This window comes from Dendrobates tinctorius, unplaced genomic scaffold (assembly GCF_039654945.1).
Source record: "Dendrobates tinctorius isolate UK_male_01 unplaced genomic scaffold, ASM3965494v1 ptg000201l, whole genome shotgun sequence".
Taxonomy (NCBI): domain Eukaryota; kingdom Metazoa; phylum Chordata; class Amphibia; order Anura; family Dendrobatidae; genus Dendrobates; species Dendrobates tinctorius.
The window spans coordinates 3,876,729-3,897,803 of record NW_027361868.1 but is presented as its reverse complement, the minus strand read 5'-3'; the positions used below and the strand labels follow the sequence as shown (position 1 = coordinate 3,897,803).

The 21,075-nt window shown below is 37.2% G+C and overlaps 1 protein-coding gene across 8 annotated transcripts in view; it reads right to left on the bottom strand.

Annotated features, from left to right (window-relative positions):
• Positions 1-21,075, bottom strand: part of ESRRG (estrogen related receptor gamma) — a 1,000,720-nt gene that overhangs the window by 248,692 nt on the left and 730,953 nt on the right. The window contains exons 1-2 of one of the 8 annotated variants that reach the window (XM_073553345.1): positions 12,528-12,764; positions 5,837-5,914 (exon numbers count right to left, since the gene is read on the bottom strand). The exons of 5 other annotated variants lie outside the window; for them this stretch is intronic. In XM_073553345.1, the coding sequence (XP_073409446.1) occupies positions 5,837-5,914; positions 12,528-12,583 (134 nt within the window). In that variant the 5' untranslated portion in view covers positions 12,584-12,764. Of the gene's footprint in view, positions 1-5,836; positions 5,915-12,527; positions 12,765-21,075 lie in introns of those variants that run through there. 2 more of the 8 variants (XM_073553346.1, XM_073553350.1) reach the window with 2 other exon arrangements.

Here is a 21,075-nt window from a genome sequence, read left to right as displayed (position 1 = left end):
CCCATTTAAGTCTTGGGGTACTTAACAAAAAAAACAGAAAATATTCCAAAAATTTAGGTCACTTAATATATATATAATGTTGCGGAAACAATCATGGGTAGACCTCTATAGGCTCCTCCATAAAAGATATTAGCTTATTTGTTATAACCTAAAAATCTCCTCTTTTTAACAGAATTATATATATATATATATATATATATATATATATATATATTTTTTTTTTTTTTTTTTGATGCCCTGCATCAAGAAAATGCCAAGTACTCTGGAACTTAATGAATGGCCTACATCACAGTATATTATTGTCATGGCTGGGTGAAAGGTCAGCGAGGTTATACCATTTCTATATATATGATGGCAGTCATAAATTTTGTATTTGTCATGTGCTAAGCATTTTTCATAAGGCGGTTCGAATGTTCAAAGTGCTGCACGGCCCTGACCAATCATTAACATTAAAAATAATATTCACTGATGTCTGAATGCCCATAGACTTTACAGTTTCGTGTGACATATGTTTTATTGTGGTGTTTAAAGGTAAAAAAAAAAATTCAAGAAAAATTCTAGAAGCTAAAAAAGTTGCATTTTTTGACAAAAATCATTATTATAACCCCTAGGTAAATTACTTTTTTTAAAAAGAAGTATGAAAGACACCATGCAAGGTTCAATGTTGCTGCAAACGTGAAACTTTTCTGTTACAAGTAACCAAGAGACTGCAGAAGGGCTGGATTTGTAAATTTTTGTAAATAAAAAAACCAGGATATGACATCAGCAGCAGCATCCTGTTTTATCAACAAGATCACATGACTGCTAGACATCAGTTTGGCTTAAAGTGCTATGGGATGAAGAAGGGCAAATCTAACAGTTGGCGTAAAACATATTTTACATATATCTTAAACTGATATTTCAGTTTGTACAATCATTAAAAAATTGTGACCCCCCCTCATCCATATCCCTGTGCTGCCACCATGCAAGACTCTAAGACTGGTAACCAATTAAAAAAATAATAATAAATAAATTATGAAGAAGTGTATTGAAAAAGCATTGAGCCCAGAACATGTCTTGTTCTAAAGGTTGAAAACATTCCATGAATTAGGAGATTTTTTTAAGAATGTCTAGACAATATAACAAATTCACAAGTCGAACAAACATATCAAATAATACATTTCTTTAATTATAAATAATTCTGATTAATGTTGAACTAAAAAAAATCTCCTATTTTTTTCAACTATTTCCATGTACCTTATTGATCCAGCTTTATTTCTATACGAGTGTTTGAAACTTATTTACATCTAATAGAAAATTTAAGTTTTTAATTGCAACGTTTTAGCGTTACAAAAATAAAAAAAAATAATTGTGAACCAATGTGATATCTTCAAGGCATCTATTAATGGATCTCTTCCCTTAGGCAAATAAAGTAAGAATCTCAGGTAGAGCCCCCAGCTCAGTGAATGAGAATTGGCAGTCACGTGCCCTAAGCATGACCCCAAGACAAATGTTTTCAACGTGAGACTAATGAATTGGTTTTACAGTAAATGTTATGCATTGCACGCACCTATGGCACTGAAGGGGTTATTGCATTTTCAGCTTGAAATGCACGACTGCTTCTCTTTGACCTTCTGACAGCAAAGTTAATGCAGTGAATTTTTTCTAATTTGTTTGTCTATGCCATGTATCGTAGGCCACTGAGAATGATTTTTATTTAAGGCATGTTGTGTATTTTTCTTTTGTTTTTTTCATGTTTTTTAATATTTAGTCAGGCCGAATGAATGGTCAACTTCTTTAAATTCCGGTCTACTAAAGGCAGTCTAGTGTGGATCCCGTTAATGGAGCTGTGGCACCGGTGTTGACCAACATATCAGCCTCTACATCTTGGTCAATTGTGGTTTCGGCATCTGTGACACCGGGGCTATATGATGGATGAGACAGGTGTAATCTTTACTAATGTAATCCAGTGACGGGCTTCCTAATGTGACCAGGCACCACCTGTGCGTAATCCTTTTTTTTTAATCCTCACCTAAAAATAATTTGCTATTAAGTCGTTATATTCTACTTTTTTGTGTGTTTTTCTTGTTTGTTTGTTTTTTTACATAATTCTTACGTCTTCTCTGGGTTAAGAATAGAGTTGCGAACAGGTCATAGTTACCGTTCCGGCTAGTACAACCGTTCACTGAGCTAAAAAAAAAATAAATAATAAAAAAAAAAAAACTAACCGTATTAATTGTACAATTACTATTTGTAAAAGGCCTAAAATATTTTTGATGTTTTTTGGACATAAAAATGGAAAAATTGGTATCATTTTTTAGTGTTTGGGGTACTAAAACTATTACTCATCTACATCAACTTTTGTAATATTTTTAAGAAGCTGTGATTTTTTTTAAGTATCTACAAATTGTACGGACGCGTCAGTCATGTTTTATTTTTTTTAATTAAGTTCATTTTCTTTGGGGGGGGGGGGAATTGAACTAAAGCCACTCCAAAAATCTTGGAAGTTAATTTTCCACGTATGTTTCTTATCAATCGGGAAAATATTGATCTTTTTATCTTATTGATTTATCAAAGTCGCCTCTTGTCTACTTGTTGAGGTTGTGGTTGTGTTGAGCGCAACGTCTATTTTGTTTTAAGTTAAACTTTACTACAGGTGATGGCACGTGTCCATATTAGAATCCCTGGGTGAAGAATTATAGATACATATGTGTTTATGTAAATGCAAATTTTTTCAAAAATTTGCAAAAATTTACACTGCTAAAAGCTTTTAACGTCATGCTTTTAAGAACCACATCAGAATTGTAAAACATTGACAATCTAATTTGTTATCGCATATTTATAATTGCTACTCTACGGCAACATGGACCGGTCGTGAGGCATCATGGGCGTTTGTTTTGCGGGTCAGTTACTTTTTCAATACTGTATCACTATGCAGAGACCCTAAAACTTTTCTTTTTGACTGGCAATCGGGAAAAAAAAAGGAAAAAAAAAAAAAAAAGAGTCCTGTCTAGTTTACATTTTCACACTTCATTACATGGGAAACACAAGTGCAGCTAACAGATGGGCACCCTCTTTTGAAGGGCTGACAGGGGAAAATGTAACAGGCCTACTTAGTGTGCAGACAATTCTCTTATTCGTAATTGAACTGGTACCTTTTCATAATGTAGGAAAACAATAGCAAAACACATTGATAGATGCAGATATCAAAGTCGGATTTCCTTTTCATCGTTTCGAAACGACAGGACGCCCAATTTTCTTTTCTTTTATCTGTTTATTTACGTTGGTTATTAGATTGATTTCTTTTTTTTTCTTTATTTTTAAAGACTTTATGTTATTACCTTCCTCTTTTTTTACCCATTATTATATTCCTATTGTTTTACTGTTAACGTAAACATTAGAACCCTTTATTATCCGGACCACGACCCCAATCTATATGGTGATAATCTCAGAAAATATATTAGATCTTTTTGCTTTTGATATAGATAGATATTTAGTACGTAGCAACTTGTCACCTATAACCATTTCTCATCCTGTTTACAGTGCTGGTGATGATCACTATACTCTGCTAAATATGCAGCCTGACCCCCCAGTCAGTGACAACAGCTGATGTTTTTTGACCCACTGAGATGTGAGATGTCAAGTAAATTATAACATAGTGTTCTAGTTCCGCTGATAAATATGCGTCTGATTTTTTTTTTTTTTTTAAGCGTTAGTTTTGAAGCGGCTGCCCTTATGTTTTATCCTGAATACATATTTATATATTTATATATATTTATGATTTGATTATTTTTTTTAGGGTTCATTTTGAAGTGAATACCCCTATGTTCTTTTTTTTTCAAAAAAACATATTTTTATATACAGTATGTTAACATTTTTATAATTTTCTTTTTAGCTGTTAGTGTTGAATTAGACGCCGCTATGTTTTTTTTTTTTTTTTTTCTTTACAGAAAATATAATTTTTATATATATTTACATTTTTAGATTTTTTTTTTTTTTTAAGTCTTACTTTTGAAGTAGATGCCACTGTTTCTTTTACGCAAAATATATTTTTATATATATTTATATTTTTATGATTTTTTGTAGCGTCAGTTTTGAAGCAGACGCCGCTGTTTTGTTTTTTTGCAGAAAATATATTTTTTTATATATATTTATATTTTTATGATTTTTTTTAGCGTCAGTATTGAAGCAGACGCCGCTGTTATGTTTTTACAGAAAATATATTTCTCTATATATTTCTGTTTTTATGATTTTTTTAGCGTCAGTTTTGAAGCAGACGCCGCTGTTTTGTTTTTTTTTACAGAAAATATATTTTTTATATATATATTTATATTTTTATGGGTTTTTTTAGCGTTAGCATTGATATTTTTTATATATATATTTAGATTTTTATGTTTGTTTTTTTTAGCGTTAGCATTGAAGTATATGCCACTGTTTCGGGATTTTTTTTTGCAGAAAATATATTTTTTTATATATATTTAGATTTTTATGATTTTTTTAGCGTCAGTTTTGAAGCAGACGCCGCTATGTATTTTTACCGAAAATATATTTATATATATTTTTTTTTATTATTTCATTATTTCTTTAACATTAGTTTTGAAGCAAACGCCCCTATGTTTTAGGTTTTTTTTTTATATATTTTTTTTTCAACCTCATATTAATTTTACAAAAGCCCACTAAGGGCATAAACGACAGAATTACCTATAGCGGATAAGCAATCCCATAAATTGTCTATAAAAGGCAGAGAAATACAAAAAAATACATCCGCAACCCTAATATCCAAACAATTTCCAGGTTTTATTTGATTTGGGAAATATGATTCTCGATTTAATAAAAGCCCAGTGTAAGTAACTCAATGTAGCCTGTGAACTGGGCGTCCTTCCCATGTAACAGACACCAAATTCTACTCTTTTAGATAACCGTATTTGACTGTAAATAAGCTGGGAGCAACAATGAAAAAAAAAAAAGGAAACAGAATTACCAATAATGATCAAATCGCAGGAATAAATCATGCTCGTTGCATAATGCAAATAAACACATGCAAAAAAAATAAAAAATAAAAATTAAATTTAATATGTTGAGTAAATGTTCCTAATGGAGTTCAACCGGGCAAAAATGTTGATATGAAATATATATATATATTTTTACATAATATTTGCAATTTAAATGTAAATAATCCAGCAAAATCCGATTGACGGTGTTATGTGTTTACTGTGTAATGGGCAATCTGCTTTGTGGAATAATGTATGATGCTCCAGTTGTTTTAGACAGGTATAGACTGTGCCGGTAGATGACAATGAAGATGTAAGCGTTGTTATGTCTGCAGGACGTTGACTGTGTGTGTGCCAGTGATAGAGATGGCAAAATATCATCTATAATGCTAGGGGAGAAAAACAAATTAAGTGAATTTAGGAGCAAAAAAAAAATTTACGTAAATTTAGAGAGTGAAAAATTTACGTAAATTTTGTAGAAAAAAAATTGGGGGAAAAAAAAAAAGAAATTTGAATTAAATTTCTGCCTGGTTGAGTAATGACAGCTGAAAGATAAAGCTGAGATGACAGCACACATAAGACAGATGTTTGGAATAAAAATAGTTCAGGACGTGTTGCGTGTGTGTGAGTGGGGTGGGGGGGGGTCGACGAAACAATTTTGGGGTAAAATAAAAAAATAAAAATAAAACAATTCTAAGAGTTTTTACCAACTTAACTCAGTTTCTAATGCAGGAAGGTTGTGTGCTAAAATCTATGTTGGTGTCTGATGAAATGTAATAACATGGAAAGAAAAGAAAAACCACTGCAAAATAATATAAGGCATTACAAGATACTAGAAAAAAGGAAACAAAAACATACGGTCCTACCATGAAGGTAAGGTTTTATTTTCAGAAAAAGAGTTCGTCCTCACATTTACACCATGTCTGTGTACATAAACCATTTCCCTAAGATAGAGATATAAGAATTTATCAGTTGTCTGGGGGAAATGCCTAAAAATAAATACAAAATCCATAATAAAAATAGAATTCACATAATTATTACATTACATGTACATATTCTTCGGACACATGCATACACATATAATGTATGTCTATCTGGAGCCTAGACAGGAATACGAGCAGAAAGATGCATAATAATATAGAGCTATTGCTAAAATACACTATAAAACGCACACACACAGTGCACACATGCATATATGATGACTAGGTTTAACTATTGCTACTGTAAAGAACACATATTGTACACACACGCCCCGAGATGAAGCTGTCACCCCTGCAAAAGACATATACAGTCAACACATAGGCACACGAAACGATTAAACAAAACAGTCACCGCCATCATACGCACATACAATACACAAAACATACAGTGTAAATATAGTACACACATATGCACACGACACGATGCAAGAAAAAACACACAGTACCCATACAGGCACACAATGTGACTTTATGTCACTTTTGCCACTATAAAACATACATACAGAACACAGCGACAAATTCCGACTATATATACCGGTCTCCACTATAAACCACATATACAGTACACACACATGCACCAAACGCAAGTAAACAGTGCCTTAAAAAAACAATTGTGGTGCACAAATGGGCAGAAAGCACAATTATAGGGAACTATCACAACTATGAGTTTCACATGCGGTACACACATAAGCCCAAAACTTTGATAAATATATCCGTCAGCACTATAAAACACCCATATAGTGCACAGATATGCACACAGTATGGTTATATGCCATTATCATCTCTATATAACACGCATATGCACACAGTACTGTTAAAACACACACATACAGAACACATAAATACACACACAATTCAAATATGCAATTCTGCTCCCCAAAACGCACCTACAGTGTAACCGTAGGTAAACAATATGTCCATATATAAGTAACACAACATATACATTATACACATATGCACACGAAACGGCCATATGTAACTATCTCAATTATAAAAAAACACATGCATTGCACAGGAAAAGCCAATATGTAACTGGCACAACTATAAAACTCCTACACACTACACACAGTACGCACACACACGTCATTTCTAACTATCACTTGTATCAAAACACATATACCTTACACACATATGCAGACAAGACATCAAGCAACTGTCATGACTATAAAGCACATATACCTTACACACAGTATGCACACACACGTCATTTCTAATTATCACTTGTATCAAAACACATATACCTTACACACATATGCAGACAAGACATCAAGCAACTTTCACGACTAAAAAGCACATATACCTTACAAACAGTATGCACACACGCGTCATTTCTATCACATGTATAAAGCACACATATACCTTACACGCATATGCACACAACGCGTCCATATATATCATAACTATAAAACTCATACACAATACTCACAGTATGTACACAGGCCATTTCTAACTATCAATTGTAGCAAAAAAACACATATACATTACACACAATACGCACACACACATCATTTCTGACTATCACACGTATAAAAACCACATATACCTTACACACATAGGCACACAACACGTCCATATGTAACTACCATAACTATTAAATGAGACACATAAATGACACAACATGTAACTATCACAAACTATAAAACACACACACATTACACACATATATGGACACAAGACATCATGTAACTGTCCCGACTATAAAACACATATACCTTACACACAAAGCGTCCATGTGTCATGGTCATAACTATAAAGCACACAGAGTATGAGCATATGCACACATGACACAATATAACATATATACATGTGAGAGTGAATATATACACCTATATATATATATATATATATATATATATATATTCAACTCCCACATGCAAGTGTGCACACATACACAAAGTGCTCATCGCCATGACAGTGCTGATGGACAGGAATGTGTGGACACAAAACACAGGGAAGATGAGGATCTGTGTGCAGACACAAACACAAGGTGATCACACACAGAGAACAAGTTTAAGAGAGAAGAGCCAAAGGGAGGAAAAGAAGATGTAATGAGCAGCCCTGTGTGTCAGGCAGCTGGGACTAAGGGTGTCACTCCTGCTCTATCAGACACACACATAAAGCATGGTGGAAGGCGCAGAGGCGAAATATTTTACTGTCAGAGCATGTCCAGGACAGCAACTCATTCCTCTCTCATGTACTTCAGGACAATGACAATTTAATACAAGACTACAGGAACAAAAAAAAGGGGTTGCGAGTGCAGGCCGGGAGCAGAACGGGGCCACAGGGTGGAGGGGACTGAGCTAATTATCACAAGGAGCCAAGTATCGTAATCACTGTTATAATAATGATGATAATAATAATAATAATATATATACATATATAGCAGGATAGACAGGTAACTCTATATATTGTCTTCAGTCTGATACAGTCTCATGTGCATATGCTTATAATTTGTAATACACCCCACACTATGCAAAGTGGGGGAAAGTTTATCTATCTTTCTATCCTTCTCCACATTGTTCAACATATCTATCTATCATCTATCTCTTATCTATCTATATCTCTATCTCTCTATCTATCACCTATATGTCTTTCTATATTATATGTACATGATCTCATTCCTATCTATCTCTCTTATGACTATATCATCTATCTCTGTTGCATTGATACCATCTCACTCACATTTATCTAGATTATAACTATATGGCCTCACTCATATGCATCTTACATCTATATATATTCTATCTTTCTATCTATCTATCTATCTACCTATCTATTATCTATCTATCAAGCTATCTTCCTCAAATCTCTCTGTTTCAGATACAAATAATAGATCCATATGTAACACAAGCATAAAAAGCGTATACATTACACACAATATGCTAACAAAACATCCATATATAATGATGGCATCTATCTATCTATCTATTTATCTATCATCTATCTATCCCATCTTTCATCTTTCTCCCTGTATCAGATGCAGATAACATATCCATATGTAACTATATGTAACACAAGTATAAAAAGCGTATACATTACACACAATATGCTAACAAAACATCCATGATCACATCTATCTATTTATCTATCTATCTGTCCATCTATCTATTCTATTGTATCTATGGCAGCTTACATCTATCTTTCTGTATCAGATGCAGATAACACATCTATACGTAACTATATAACGCATATATAGTGTATACATTACACACACTCATATGTAATGTTATGACTATTTATCTTTTATCTATCTGTCTATCTATCCATCTATCACTCATCTATCTTTTTATCTCTCTATCTATCTAGTACAGTATGGGATCCCTCTGATGTCAGCTCTTCACTACTACATCCATTACAATAAGCAGAATTTGGTGAAGCGAATTCCCCAAATACCATTGCGAAAACAATACCTTTAACCCCTTCAAATCCACACGACTAACTCTCAAAGACTGGAGTGAAGTGTAGCTGAAATCTGCAAGAAAGTCAATATTAAGAACCATAATGCGAGTTAAGAAAATTTCTCAACCCACCCTCCTGGTTAGGAGATTTGCTCAAACCCTCCCCTCCTCCCCTTCCACTGTCAGAACTGCGCCCCAACATTTACCTATCCTAAAGGTGATGCTCCAAGTATTCACAAAACCAACATCAGTATTGTCTAGATTCCAAAACTAAAAGCCATCTACAACACTTCTACTTCCGAGTAATCAGCGCCTATCGAGAGCTAAATGCCCACCTGGTATCAACCTGTTTTGGGGGCAATTTAAAACTTATCAGGGTCCATTTCATGTGAAAAGCCCAATGTCTGTGAATCACATTGTATGGGAATCACACAGCCCAGGAATTTTTTTAAAATTTAAATTTTTGAAATTCGAGGGCGGGTGGTGGTGATCTCACAGGAATCGATTAAATACAGTCAAAGTTCCAAATGTAAAGTTCTAAATAAATATTCAGTTCTCCATCCTCCTCAAAACATTCAAACATAATCATCAAAAAGGGAAAAAGCCAAAGCATCGACTCTAACCCCCAAAAAACCCCAAAAAATGTAATACACCTTGAAATTTTGCAGGGCAAGGCAGAAAAGGCCAACCATTCTTGGGAAATGAATGGGTATTCACAAGGGCTTTGCTAATAACATGGGTTAATTACAGCTGAAAACGCGCTGGGCTCAGTAAATAAAAGAGCACAACCATAAACACATTAAAATGAGCATTCAGCTCTATAAAATGGGACAGCTCGTCCCGGAAAACAAAAAAAAAAGACTGAGCTGTCAGGATGAAATGTAAATGCGGTGAGGAGATGAGATGTTTTTATTTTTTAATTTTTTTTGCCATTATTTCCAACCGTCATGGGCAGAGAGAGGAACGAGACTTGGCATTTTTTTTTTTTTGATTTTGAGATCTCTATTGGAAGCTAGTTAACGGGCGAAAGAGGGTCAAAGCCACCAGAGAGGTCCTCAAAAAAATGTATCCAACGAGTCGTGATCTTCTCCAAAAACTTGGGGACATCTCGGAAGCTTTATTGACACGACTCGTCCCCCCCCCCCACAAACTTCCCCTTCTCTCTCTAGGGATCGAACTTTAGGATATAAAAGTAAAGTAAGGGAAAGGAAATCGAGCTCGATCCCTCGATCCCAGCTGGAAACCCGATCACTTAAAAGCAATCACTTAAGATTGTGCACTCATTTATGGTAGCACTAATGTCATCTTATCTTGGCGTCCTGACAGGCAGTAGCCCTTTCTTATCAACATTACACTTTTCAGCTGTGCCCTTCCTATATTTATCTATAGATACAATTACCCGAAACTTTGTCGCAGGCCAATATTCCGGGACATTTTGTTTGTTTCTCTCCTTATCTGTTTCCTCTTGATACATCTCATTCTTTTGTCTTCCTCGACTCTTCCCACTGACACCAGCTCCTAAGCTTTCCCTTTTTTTGGACTCCTTTTTTTTTTTCATTTTGCCTTTCCGCTTTCCAACAGCTGTGACAACTGTTAAAACAGTCACTAAAATTAAGTCGGTCCCCGTAATCCTTTAGTCAATGTAACATTTTAATCAGAGGTAGAAGGAGTTTTATGGGAAGGAGCCGACTGTTTCATTTCCCAGAGATCAGATTGACACACATGTCAGAACGCGGGCCGATACATTTCTTACATCTGTTACTTTCATGACCTATTGTTTTTAAAAGAAGAAGCAAGCGCGTACATTCAGCCTCGGCTTAGCTCTACCACCATCTCTTCCGATCCCCCCCAAAATTTCCCAACAGCAATTTTGTATCCACCGCGACGACTTATATTATGCTGACATATAGAGAAAATAAATAGTTCATCTATCCGGCTACTCAATTAGTCACAAAGCCAATATTGGGGTTCGGAGTGGCTCATGCAGTGACCCCAATATTCTCTAAGCCTTAGGACCACAGACTGACATCTGCACGCAGATCGTTTCAATGCATCTTCCTTAAGAGGCTTATCCGAGTAATCATGCAAATTAGCTATAAGAAGGTAAATTTAAGAAAGCTTCTTTAGCAAAGACGCACTTTTAAAAAGGTTTTCGAATGCGACGCCCATCAAAGTTTCAAACTTAGGGAACGCATTTATTCTAATATCTCGAGAAGACGACTATAGGGAAGGTTTCCTTTAGATTTTGCAAGTTATTTTTCATACCGGAAGAGTTGGGTGCAATGTGCCACCCAAGTTCTACTTTGCTCACACATGGTCTAGTGCATTTTCTTGCCCACGATACCCCTTTCTCCCTGGTTGTTTTTAGAGGATCGCGCCTTAAGTAGCTCCACAAGACACAAAAGTATCAATGACAAATCCCTCCAAGAAACAAATGTATCTCCAGAACCGCTCTACGTAACTACTCAGAACTTCTGTCGACAGCGTCTTTCCTTTACTCTCCGTCCTGCCCAGATCCAATACACGTTTTCTCCCCCCCACCACCACCTCTCCTAACCAGCCCCAGTTACTCATTGACCGGCGCCTGCATCGTAGCTAGTTAATGCTTATCCATCTAGAATTCAACTCCAGGCTGCTTCCTAAATACTTCTCTAAACACGCTTTCTCATTTTCTGCTCATTATACCACCCCCCCCCCCAGAGCATGTCACTTCTATGACAAGCCGGCTGCAAAGACGAGAAGCATTCTGGTGGTCTTGTATGGCATGCAGTGCAGGTTTGTTGCTCCCGTCCAGGGGAAAAAAGATGGGAGGGGGGTTTCTAGGAAAATGTGCTTGGACACCAGTGAATCGCCACATTTTAACACTTAGCTACGCTTTTTGTGCCAAGTGCCTATTCTTAGCACCTGAATAAGGAAAGAGTGACACACAGCTGTTCCTCTCGGATTGTGACGGGACAACACGGTGGAAGGTAACGGAAACAATCCCACAGTCGTACAATTAAAAAAAAAAAAAAAAAGCAACGCAAGCTCCGCACAATAGAGACAAGACAGGCACACAGTGATCACTCATGCACAGAAATCCTCTTAAGCCCCTACCTGCATCTCTGTAATAATAAGAAATAGAAGAGGAAAAAAAATAAGAGAGAGAGAGAGAGAGAGAGAGAGAGAGAGGTACCTACTCTTCCTCGTAGTGCAGGGAAAAAGATTCTGGAAGGCAAAGTTCTACCGAATCCATGTGCGCCCGGCAACCATAATTTGTGCACCCCAGCTATAAATCAAAGTTTCCTTTGTCAGAGGACAGTGCAATTAACAGAAATGTTCTCCTGGTGACAAGCCTTATAGGCACAGCCAGTTGGGACCAAAAGCTCTCACACTCTCCTAATCAAGGACTTAAAGCCCCGATTGCAGCTTATTAATATGAAGTAGAGCTTTACATATGCAGTCCCTCTGGCCCACTTGGCTACTGGATTGGTGGGAGGATGGCCAATGAAAGACGGGGAGGGCAGGAGCTCCACACATTGTGACAGCTAGGCAGGTACTGCGGGAGGTGGGGGGAGAGAGAACACACTGAAAACTGAGATGGAGAGGGAGATTTCTCCTGAGCTACAAATGTTTCCTTTGGGCTACAGTACAAAGAGGGAATAAAAGGTTCCTCTGTTTGGGCATTAAACGTTTGTTATAACATTAAACACAACTCACCGGAGCCAAATGCTAGAAAGATTTCACGTCATTTATTTTTTCATTATTATATTATTATTATTTTATTTTTATTTTTTTTTACAGAAGTTTTTACTTTATTTTATTTTATGTTTTTTTTTTCATTTTCCATGCCAATTTCTAACACACCGGCGTTTTATTTTTGCATCATTTTTTTTTATCATTTTATATAATTTTTTAACATATTTTTTTTTTGTTTTGATACATACTTGAAAATATTTCTCAAGGAAATTGTAATCGGGGAGAAGGATAAATAAATGAAATGAATTGCGATTCGCTCAACCGTCTTGAGATGGCGCAAATCGTTTTGACGGCGCGTCGTCGTCGGGTTCTCCGATCGAGGGTCGACAAAACTCTTAAGGGGGGGAGAAGAACGCTGCGGCCGCCGAGATGCCGACGGCCGGCAAGGAAGGGTTAAACGGCCTCCAAAACCCAAAGCACGTAACATTCGTATGTTTGTCTAAATAAATACACGCCTTCGTGCACTTGTCAGCCCCCATTTCTTTTCTAAGTGAGCAGGCGAGAGTATGAACCGAATTTAACACGTCTAGCGCACAAAATTCAGATTATGTTAAAACAACGAGAAATGCCGCCGCAGTCACATTGATCAATCGGTTTCTTCAATTGTGACAGTGAGCAGATTACAGACTACTAACACTGCTCCTGTTCCTAACAAGATAGTAGGAAGGTAATGTGGTCGGGGGGTGTGGGGTGGGGATGCTTTTTTTCACCCCCCCCCAAAAAAAAAATAAATTCCATATCTTTCAAATCATAGAACTTTGAAACTTTTGAAAATCGATACAAAACTTCCAAAATTTGATAGAACCCTACTGCCGATCTAAATAGATTCCAAATCATATCAGAACGGACGTGGGGTGTAAGGTGTAAAAGAAGTTGGTCTGTTATCACCTTAACCCTGTCCATACTGGGTTTCTTTCAGAGGGTCTCCGAACGGTCCTTCCGTGATCAATTTTTCTCACCTAAATAAAAAATTGCGTCTCGCCTGGAGAAGTCTTCATTTTGCGGTGTAAGTTCTGACACATGCATATCGTCGTCATCTGCTGTCACCCTGTGCATTGCCAATTCCTCCCGATCCAGTCCCGAAGAACGGCTTCATTAGAAGGAAAGGAATTCGAAATCAGAGAGAGGCGGCCTTAAATTTTAAGGTTCTGGGCCCGCTTTTCTTTTCTTTTTTTTTTCTCTCAAATTTTAAGTTTTCTTTTTTCCCGCCCGCAAATTCTAGAAAATGGGGGGGGGGGTTTAACATTGCGAAACTATGTCGCTACGCGGAGTGTCAAAAGCAGGTACTAAAAGCTTAATTACCAGTAGCATTACACTGTCTATATTGTTAAATGTGAACCCTGCAATTAAGATGTAAATTTGGCTGTGAGCGGTGAATAAAAAGAGCTTTGGGACGAGAAGTAAAACGCGAGCATTCTGGAGACGCTATACAACAAAAAAGATTAGTCTCAAACCTTAACAGGGGAGACATTTAATCATTTTACAGCATTCTAATGCCTTTTTTTGAGCACATTTTGATTGAAACCAGAATTTAAAATACCATAAAAGAATAAAGCGAGCGTTCCCCGTCAGCATGTAAAAGAGGCATTCACTTTCCGGGCTGCATGGTAATCTTTATCTCTGCAATATTGATGCCGCTAATTATTTTCCCTGTGTACCAGTCTATAGAATACAAATGGACAGGGGCGATCTTCATTACAAAGTCACAATCCGGCCATACGTGATCTCTGTAGGATATGTGACGGCAATGGGGGGGAGGAAAGGGAAAAAGGATCGCGCGCTGCAAAAATGACAAGATGTGTGGACCTGGAAGGATTAGAGCTGCTAATTTACTGTAGTCTGCAGGATAATGGTATCTCGCCATCTTTCAATGCAGGGTCCTTTTCATGTTTTCACATCTACCCAAAAACATTGCCTGCCACGTCCCCTGCTGTTACCCTATTAACCAAAGCAAAATTCCCTCCAACCAGCTTTCATCCAGTTAAATGACTGTCCCTACTGTGGTTCCTCGATGGACACAGAGAGACAAAGCCTTCATCCCCCCTCCCGCCTCCTCCTCCTCCTCCCCGCCAAGTGAAGAGGTCCCCCATTAAAGGATGTGAGACTACCCAAGAGTCAGTGTCGTGTCCCCTGTGATCTACATCAATCCTTGAACTTGAAATAGGTTCTAGAATTAGCCCTATACCAATCACATCGGCGCATATGTATCTAGATAGAAAGAAGGGTGATAATGTCTGGAGAGAAGTGTAGTGAGTGTCTGTGCAACACATCAGCGAGGATAGAGCGGGAGAAAGCAGCCTGTAAGGGGAGAGATAAGTCTGAACATGTGCTAAGGCGATGTATGGTCTAAAGTGAGGATAGATAGACAGATAGATTGATAGATAATAGATAGATAGATAGATAATATATAGACAATAGATTGATAAATAATAGATAGATAACAGATAGATATATCATAGATACATAGATAAGAGATAATATATAGATAATAGATAGATAGTAGATAGAGATAGATAGATAATAGATAGACAGATAGATAATAGATAGATAGCTAGATAATAGATAGATAATAGATATATAGATAATAGATAGATACATAGAACATAGATAACAGATAAACAATAGATAGATAAAGAGATAGATAATAGATAGATAACAGATAGATATATAATAGATACATAGATAAGAGATAATATATAGATAGATGATAGATAGATGATATATAGATAGATAGTAGATAGATAATAGATAGACAGACAGATAGATAGATAGATAGTAGTTAGGTAGACAGATAATAGATAGATAGATAGTAGATAGATAGATAGATAGTAGATAGATAATAGATAGATAGATGATAGATAGATAGATAGTGAGGGATTAGCGGCAGCAGTACACAGTTGCTGACAGTCACACACATGAGACTTATGTTGTGTAGGACACACGCTGCACTAAGCTCAATGAGTAGAGATCTTTCCGTGTTAACCATTTGCGCTCTGCTCTCAGTTACAGAGGTCCCCGCACTTCGCCCACCAGGTAGACGCGTCCCCGGTCCTGTGCCGGAGCTCTGTGTCACTGATGGCAGCCCAATCCGCTATTATCGAGCCCTCGTCCTCTCCCCCGGGGATCGCTCACGCTTCACCTACACGTCTTCCCTTAGACAATGCCCCGTGGAGGCACCGCGTGGATCCCGCGTGTTTTCCCATGCAGTTACCCTACATTTGGCATTCCTCTGGGGGTCATTTAATTGCTCGGCTGGAAGCAGAACAGTTTATCATTTCACAGTGGTGCCGCTTGTTTGATTCATCTTTGTTTTTGGTGAATACGCTTCTATATAATCCGCCTGATTGGTATCGTATGCTCCAGGAGAGTCTGATCACGGAGGCAGCGCATGTTGCCTCATGTCCCTGGTGAGGCAGGTACTAGACACAATATTACAATCCTACAACATGAGGACTACAGGCCATGTCATCCTAGATCACACCCCCTAACAAATTCAAAGAAAGGATCTGCCTTTCCCCCCAGAAACAGCCCATCTCCTGGACTCCATCTGATGCTGCAGCTCAGCCTTACTCAATAAAATGGGGTTAAGTTGCAATACCAGTCTCAAACCATAGAAAAGAATGGCGCTGTTTCTCAAAAAAAAAAAAATGTACCTAGTGGCAGGGTGGATAGGATTGCTGCCAACCATTTAACCCTTTATACACAATGATCAAAATTCAAATTAGTATAAGAAAGGTCCTGGGTTTTGTCTTTGACCGATATTTCAATGCTGATAGCTTGGGGTCTGCCCAAGTTGTGCCCTAACAGATGCCGGACCATTTTATAAGAACGGGCCGATAATGACCTTTAAGGCAAAAAAAAAAAAAAAGCAAAACTTCATGGGGCTAAAAACAAAATTAAAAATGATAAAATTAAATTAATGATAAAAAAAGTCACAATAAATAGTATAAAGATATGTAATTAATTTTTTTGTTGAATAAATATACTAAATGAAACATTTATAGATTTGTCATCAGGTTCTAAAAAATAGAGGATTTTATAAAATCATAAGAAATCAAATGTTTTTATGTTTACTTAGAGAAGTGATGAAAAAACTAATAATAATAATAATAATAATAATAATAATAATGACGGAATTGCTTTTTTATGTATTCCCCCGTTATGAAAAAAAAAATCATACTTATTAAATGTGTTCTCCGAGACTGCAAAAATGATGACTAGTGCTTGAGAGAGGCCATCAGTTAGTGAGGGGCCTACTGTGGCACTAGTCTTTACTGATGGACAAGCCGTGAGGCAGGGTAGTCAAACATTCCGGGGTCAGATACCAAGAGAGCACATCGCAAACTAAAGAGGAAAGACAAGTCAGGTGACAATCCGAGGTCAGAATACCAGGAAGATAGCAGATCAGAGCAAAGGGGCTAGGCAAATGGATGGTCAGAATGAGGTCCAAGGTCAGGCAGCAATAGATCAACAAACAGAGCACAGGAATACAAGCCAAACAGCACCACCGAGTAACTACTACTGCTGGCAGAGATCTGGGACTGGCAGCTTAGGTAAGTAACTGGGCAATCACTTAGAACAGGCAATTACCTGAAGGAAGCTCAGCTTCGCCCAGTCTCTAATCGGACGGCTGAGCTGTCTATCAAATTATCAACAGCTCAGCACAGCCCTGCACCAGATTGGACGATTGAGCTGTCAATCAAAATACTGACAGCTCAGCATGTCCTTGTACCAGGTTGGACGATTGAGCTGTCAATCACTGCGTCCAAGACACACTGAGTGAAGGAGACGTGACACCTACTACCTGCAATACACCAATCAACCGACTGAAGGCGCCACTCCGTCTTTACAGTGTACCACTCACAGTGTCTTACTTATACTAGTGGCCATGCCTGGTATTGCAGCTTTGTCCAATTTAAGGAGAACCTGTCACAAGTAGCCACAATTTTTGCTCTATATTTTATTCTTGTTGCTCCGCTGAGTATTTTTTTTTAAAAATCCACCAGAGATATGGTCTTTTTATTTGGTGTAAATTTTTATGGCTTTTTTTTTTTCAAGGGTGTGTGGCTTACAGGGTAATTATACATCATGACCTAAAGACATGCCCCAGAGGATCTGTGATCCACGCCCCTTTGGAAATGAAAAAACAATTATAACTAAAAAAAAAAAACGTGTCTATGGTGTCTTATAACGAAAAACTGCATACTGATGGGAACAGTAGGATTGTTTTTTCTTGGTTACAGGTCTTCTTTAAGTGACCCCTTTAATCAATCGATCATCTGAGAGTCACATTGCCACCAAGGTGGTATTACTGGATTATACTAAAGCTCCCTGTGCACATTAGATTCCTGTTGGCCGACTCCTATCTCTCTCAGCTCCTCCATACACACAGCAAGGCCGAGTTTACTGTATAGACACTCACGTAGAGCGGACTTAATTCAAGGGGAAAGGGGCTTTTAGAACCGGAGACAACTTTTTGCCTGTCCTCTCTATGTTCTATTTCTACAAATAAAGGCCAGGGAGAGACAGTGTCTGTTCATCGAAAAGACAGACGCTACCATTACTCCCTATTAGAGGGATAATGCTCCTCCATAACACCCTCACAAATAAACTAACAGTGAGATTGTGCTCCTCTAGAGAGCAATAGAGTCAAATAGAAAGGTAAGTTATCTCCGAGGGAAACAGTAAAAATGCTTCTTAATAGGCGACATCAACAAGAAATATGGGATTCTGGTATTTACCCTTTTAACAATGGTAAGGTTATGCCAGAAATATCTATAAAATAACATTAAAAACATATACGTAGAAAACTGTTTCAAATCTATCTATCTACAGTATCTATCTATCTACAGTATCTATCTATCTATCATCTATCTATCTATCATCTGTCATCTATCTATTATCTATTTATCTATCTATCTATTATCTATCTATGATCTATCTACTATTTATCTATCTATTATCTATCTATCACCTATCTATAATATATCTATTAATCTATCGATCTATTATCTATCTATCTACCTACCGTATCTATCTATCATCTATTATATATCTATCATCTATCTACTATTTATCTAGCTATCACCTATCTACTATCTATCTATCTATCATCTATCTATGATCTATCTAGATATTACCTATCAATAATCTATCTATTAATCTATTGATCTATTATCTATCTATTATCTATCTACCTACCATATCTATCTATCATCTATTATCTATTTATCCATTGACTAAACATCAGACCTCACTGTCATAATATACAGTATATATATACATTATAATATTTATGTATGCACATGCATATACACAGTACACACATTTCAGGTCTAAACATTATACACACACATATATTTGTACAATTTGCACACACATTAAACACATAACACATACATATACTCATCCATGTTGCACACTTACACACATTAAACACATATATGTATTCATACTGATTACACAGAGACACATTGCACACACATTACAATACAAATACATGTACATTAAACACATACATATATATATATTTCTTTTATTTTACTCACATAGCACTATCATATTTCACAGCGCTTTACAGACATTATCATCGCTGTCCCCATCGGGGCTCACAATCTAGATTCCCTATCAGTATGTCTTTGCAGTGTGAGAGGAATCTGAAGTCCTGGAGGAAACCCAAGCAAACACGAGGAGAACATACAGACTCCTTTCAGATGTTGTCTTTGGTGGGATTTGAACACAGGATCACTTCTAACCACCTGCTGCCATTATATATTCATGCTTGTTACACATATACTGTACATATTAAACACATAGCACATACATACATTCACACTTATTACACACATGCACATCACAAATACATTACAGACACATATAGTCACACGCATTACTTAGACTTACTTCTCCTGCAGAGTTGTTATGTTCTAGAAGCAGAGAGGACTGAGGTGTGATAGGACAGAGGACTCCCTTCCCATCTACTTCTTCGCCATCCTAACAGAGCTGCAGCCTAGATCAAGTTACAACAGCCAGTAAGACGCTTTTGCAGTTGTAACTACATGACTAGAGATGGGTGGACACCTGGAAGTTCGGGTCCGGCGGGTTAGGCCGAACGGTTACAAAAAGTTCAGGTACCAGAACAGTACCTGAACCAAAACCTGAACCCGGATCACATTCACTTGAGTAGGGGGCCCGAACATACAGTGTTTGCCAAGCTGTCACGTGCATAACAGCACGGCAAACACCGCTTTTGATTGGCGGTAAAATCATCACCACCGGTCAGAGACCCGCCGTTCCCACACTGTCAAAAGACAGCGTGAGCGCTCAGCTGTGATCAGAGGTATAAAGTTCACCTCCGGTCACTGGTGTCGGCTGATGGGACTGCTAATCCTGTTTTATTTTATTTCTAATAAAATACTTTATTCTGGCTGTGTCTTTATTTACCATATAACTATAGGATTAGTAATGGAGAGGTGTCTTATAGATGCTTCTGTATTAGTAATCCGTGGGCTTGATGTCACCTGACAATACAAAGGTGACATCAACCCCACAAATATGAACCCCACTTGCCACCGCTAGAGGGCAAGTGGGAAGAGTCGGGCAAAGCGCCAGAATTGGCGCATCTAATTAATGTGCCTTTTCTGGGCAGCTGCGGGCTGCTATTTGTAGGCTGTGGGGCAATATCCATGTCCCCATACCACCGATAAAGAATAGAGAGATCTGTAATTTTTATTGTAGCTATACCTCACTTGTAAGAAACAGAATCTTAAAAAAAAACAGAAAATCCCATTGCATGATTTTTACATGAATAATTTGCATTTTATTGCATTAAATAAGTATTTGATATAATAGAAAAACAGAACTTGACCAAGTTTGCACACACTGCAGCAGGGATTTGGGCCCACACCTACATACAGATCTTCTCTAGATCTTTCAGCTTTCAGTTGGTGGGCAGTCAGATGACAAAGAGTTTCAGCTCCCTCTAAAGAT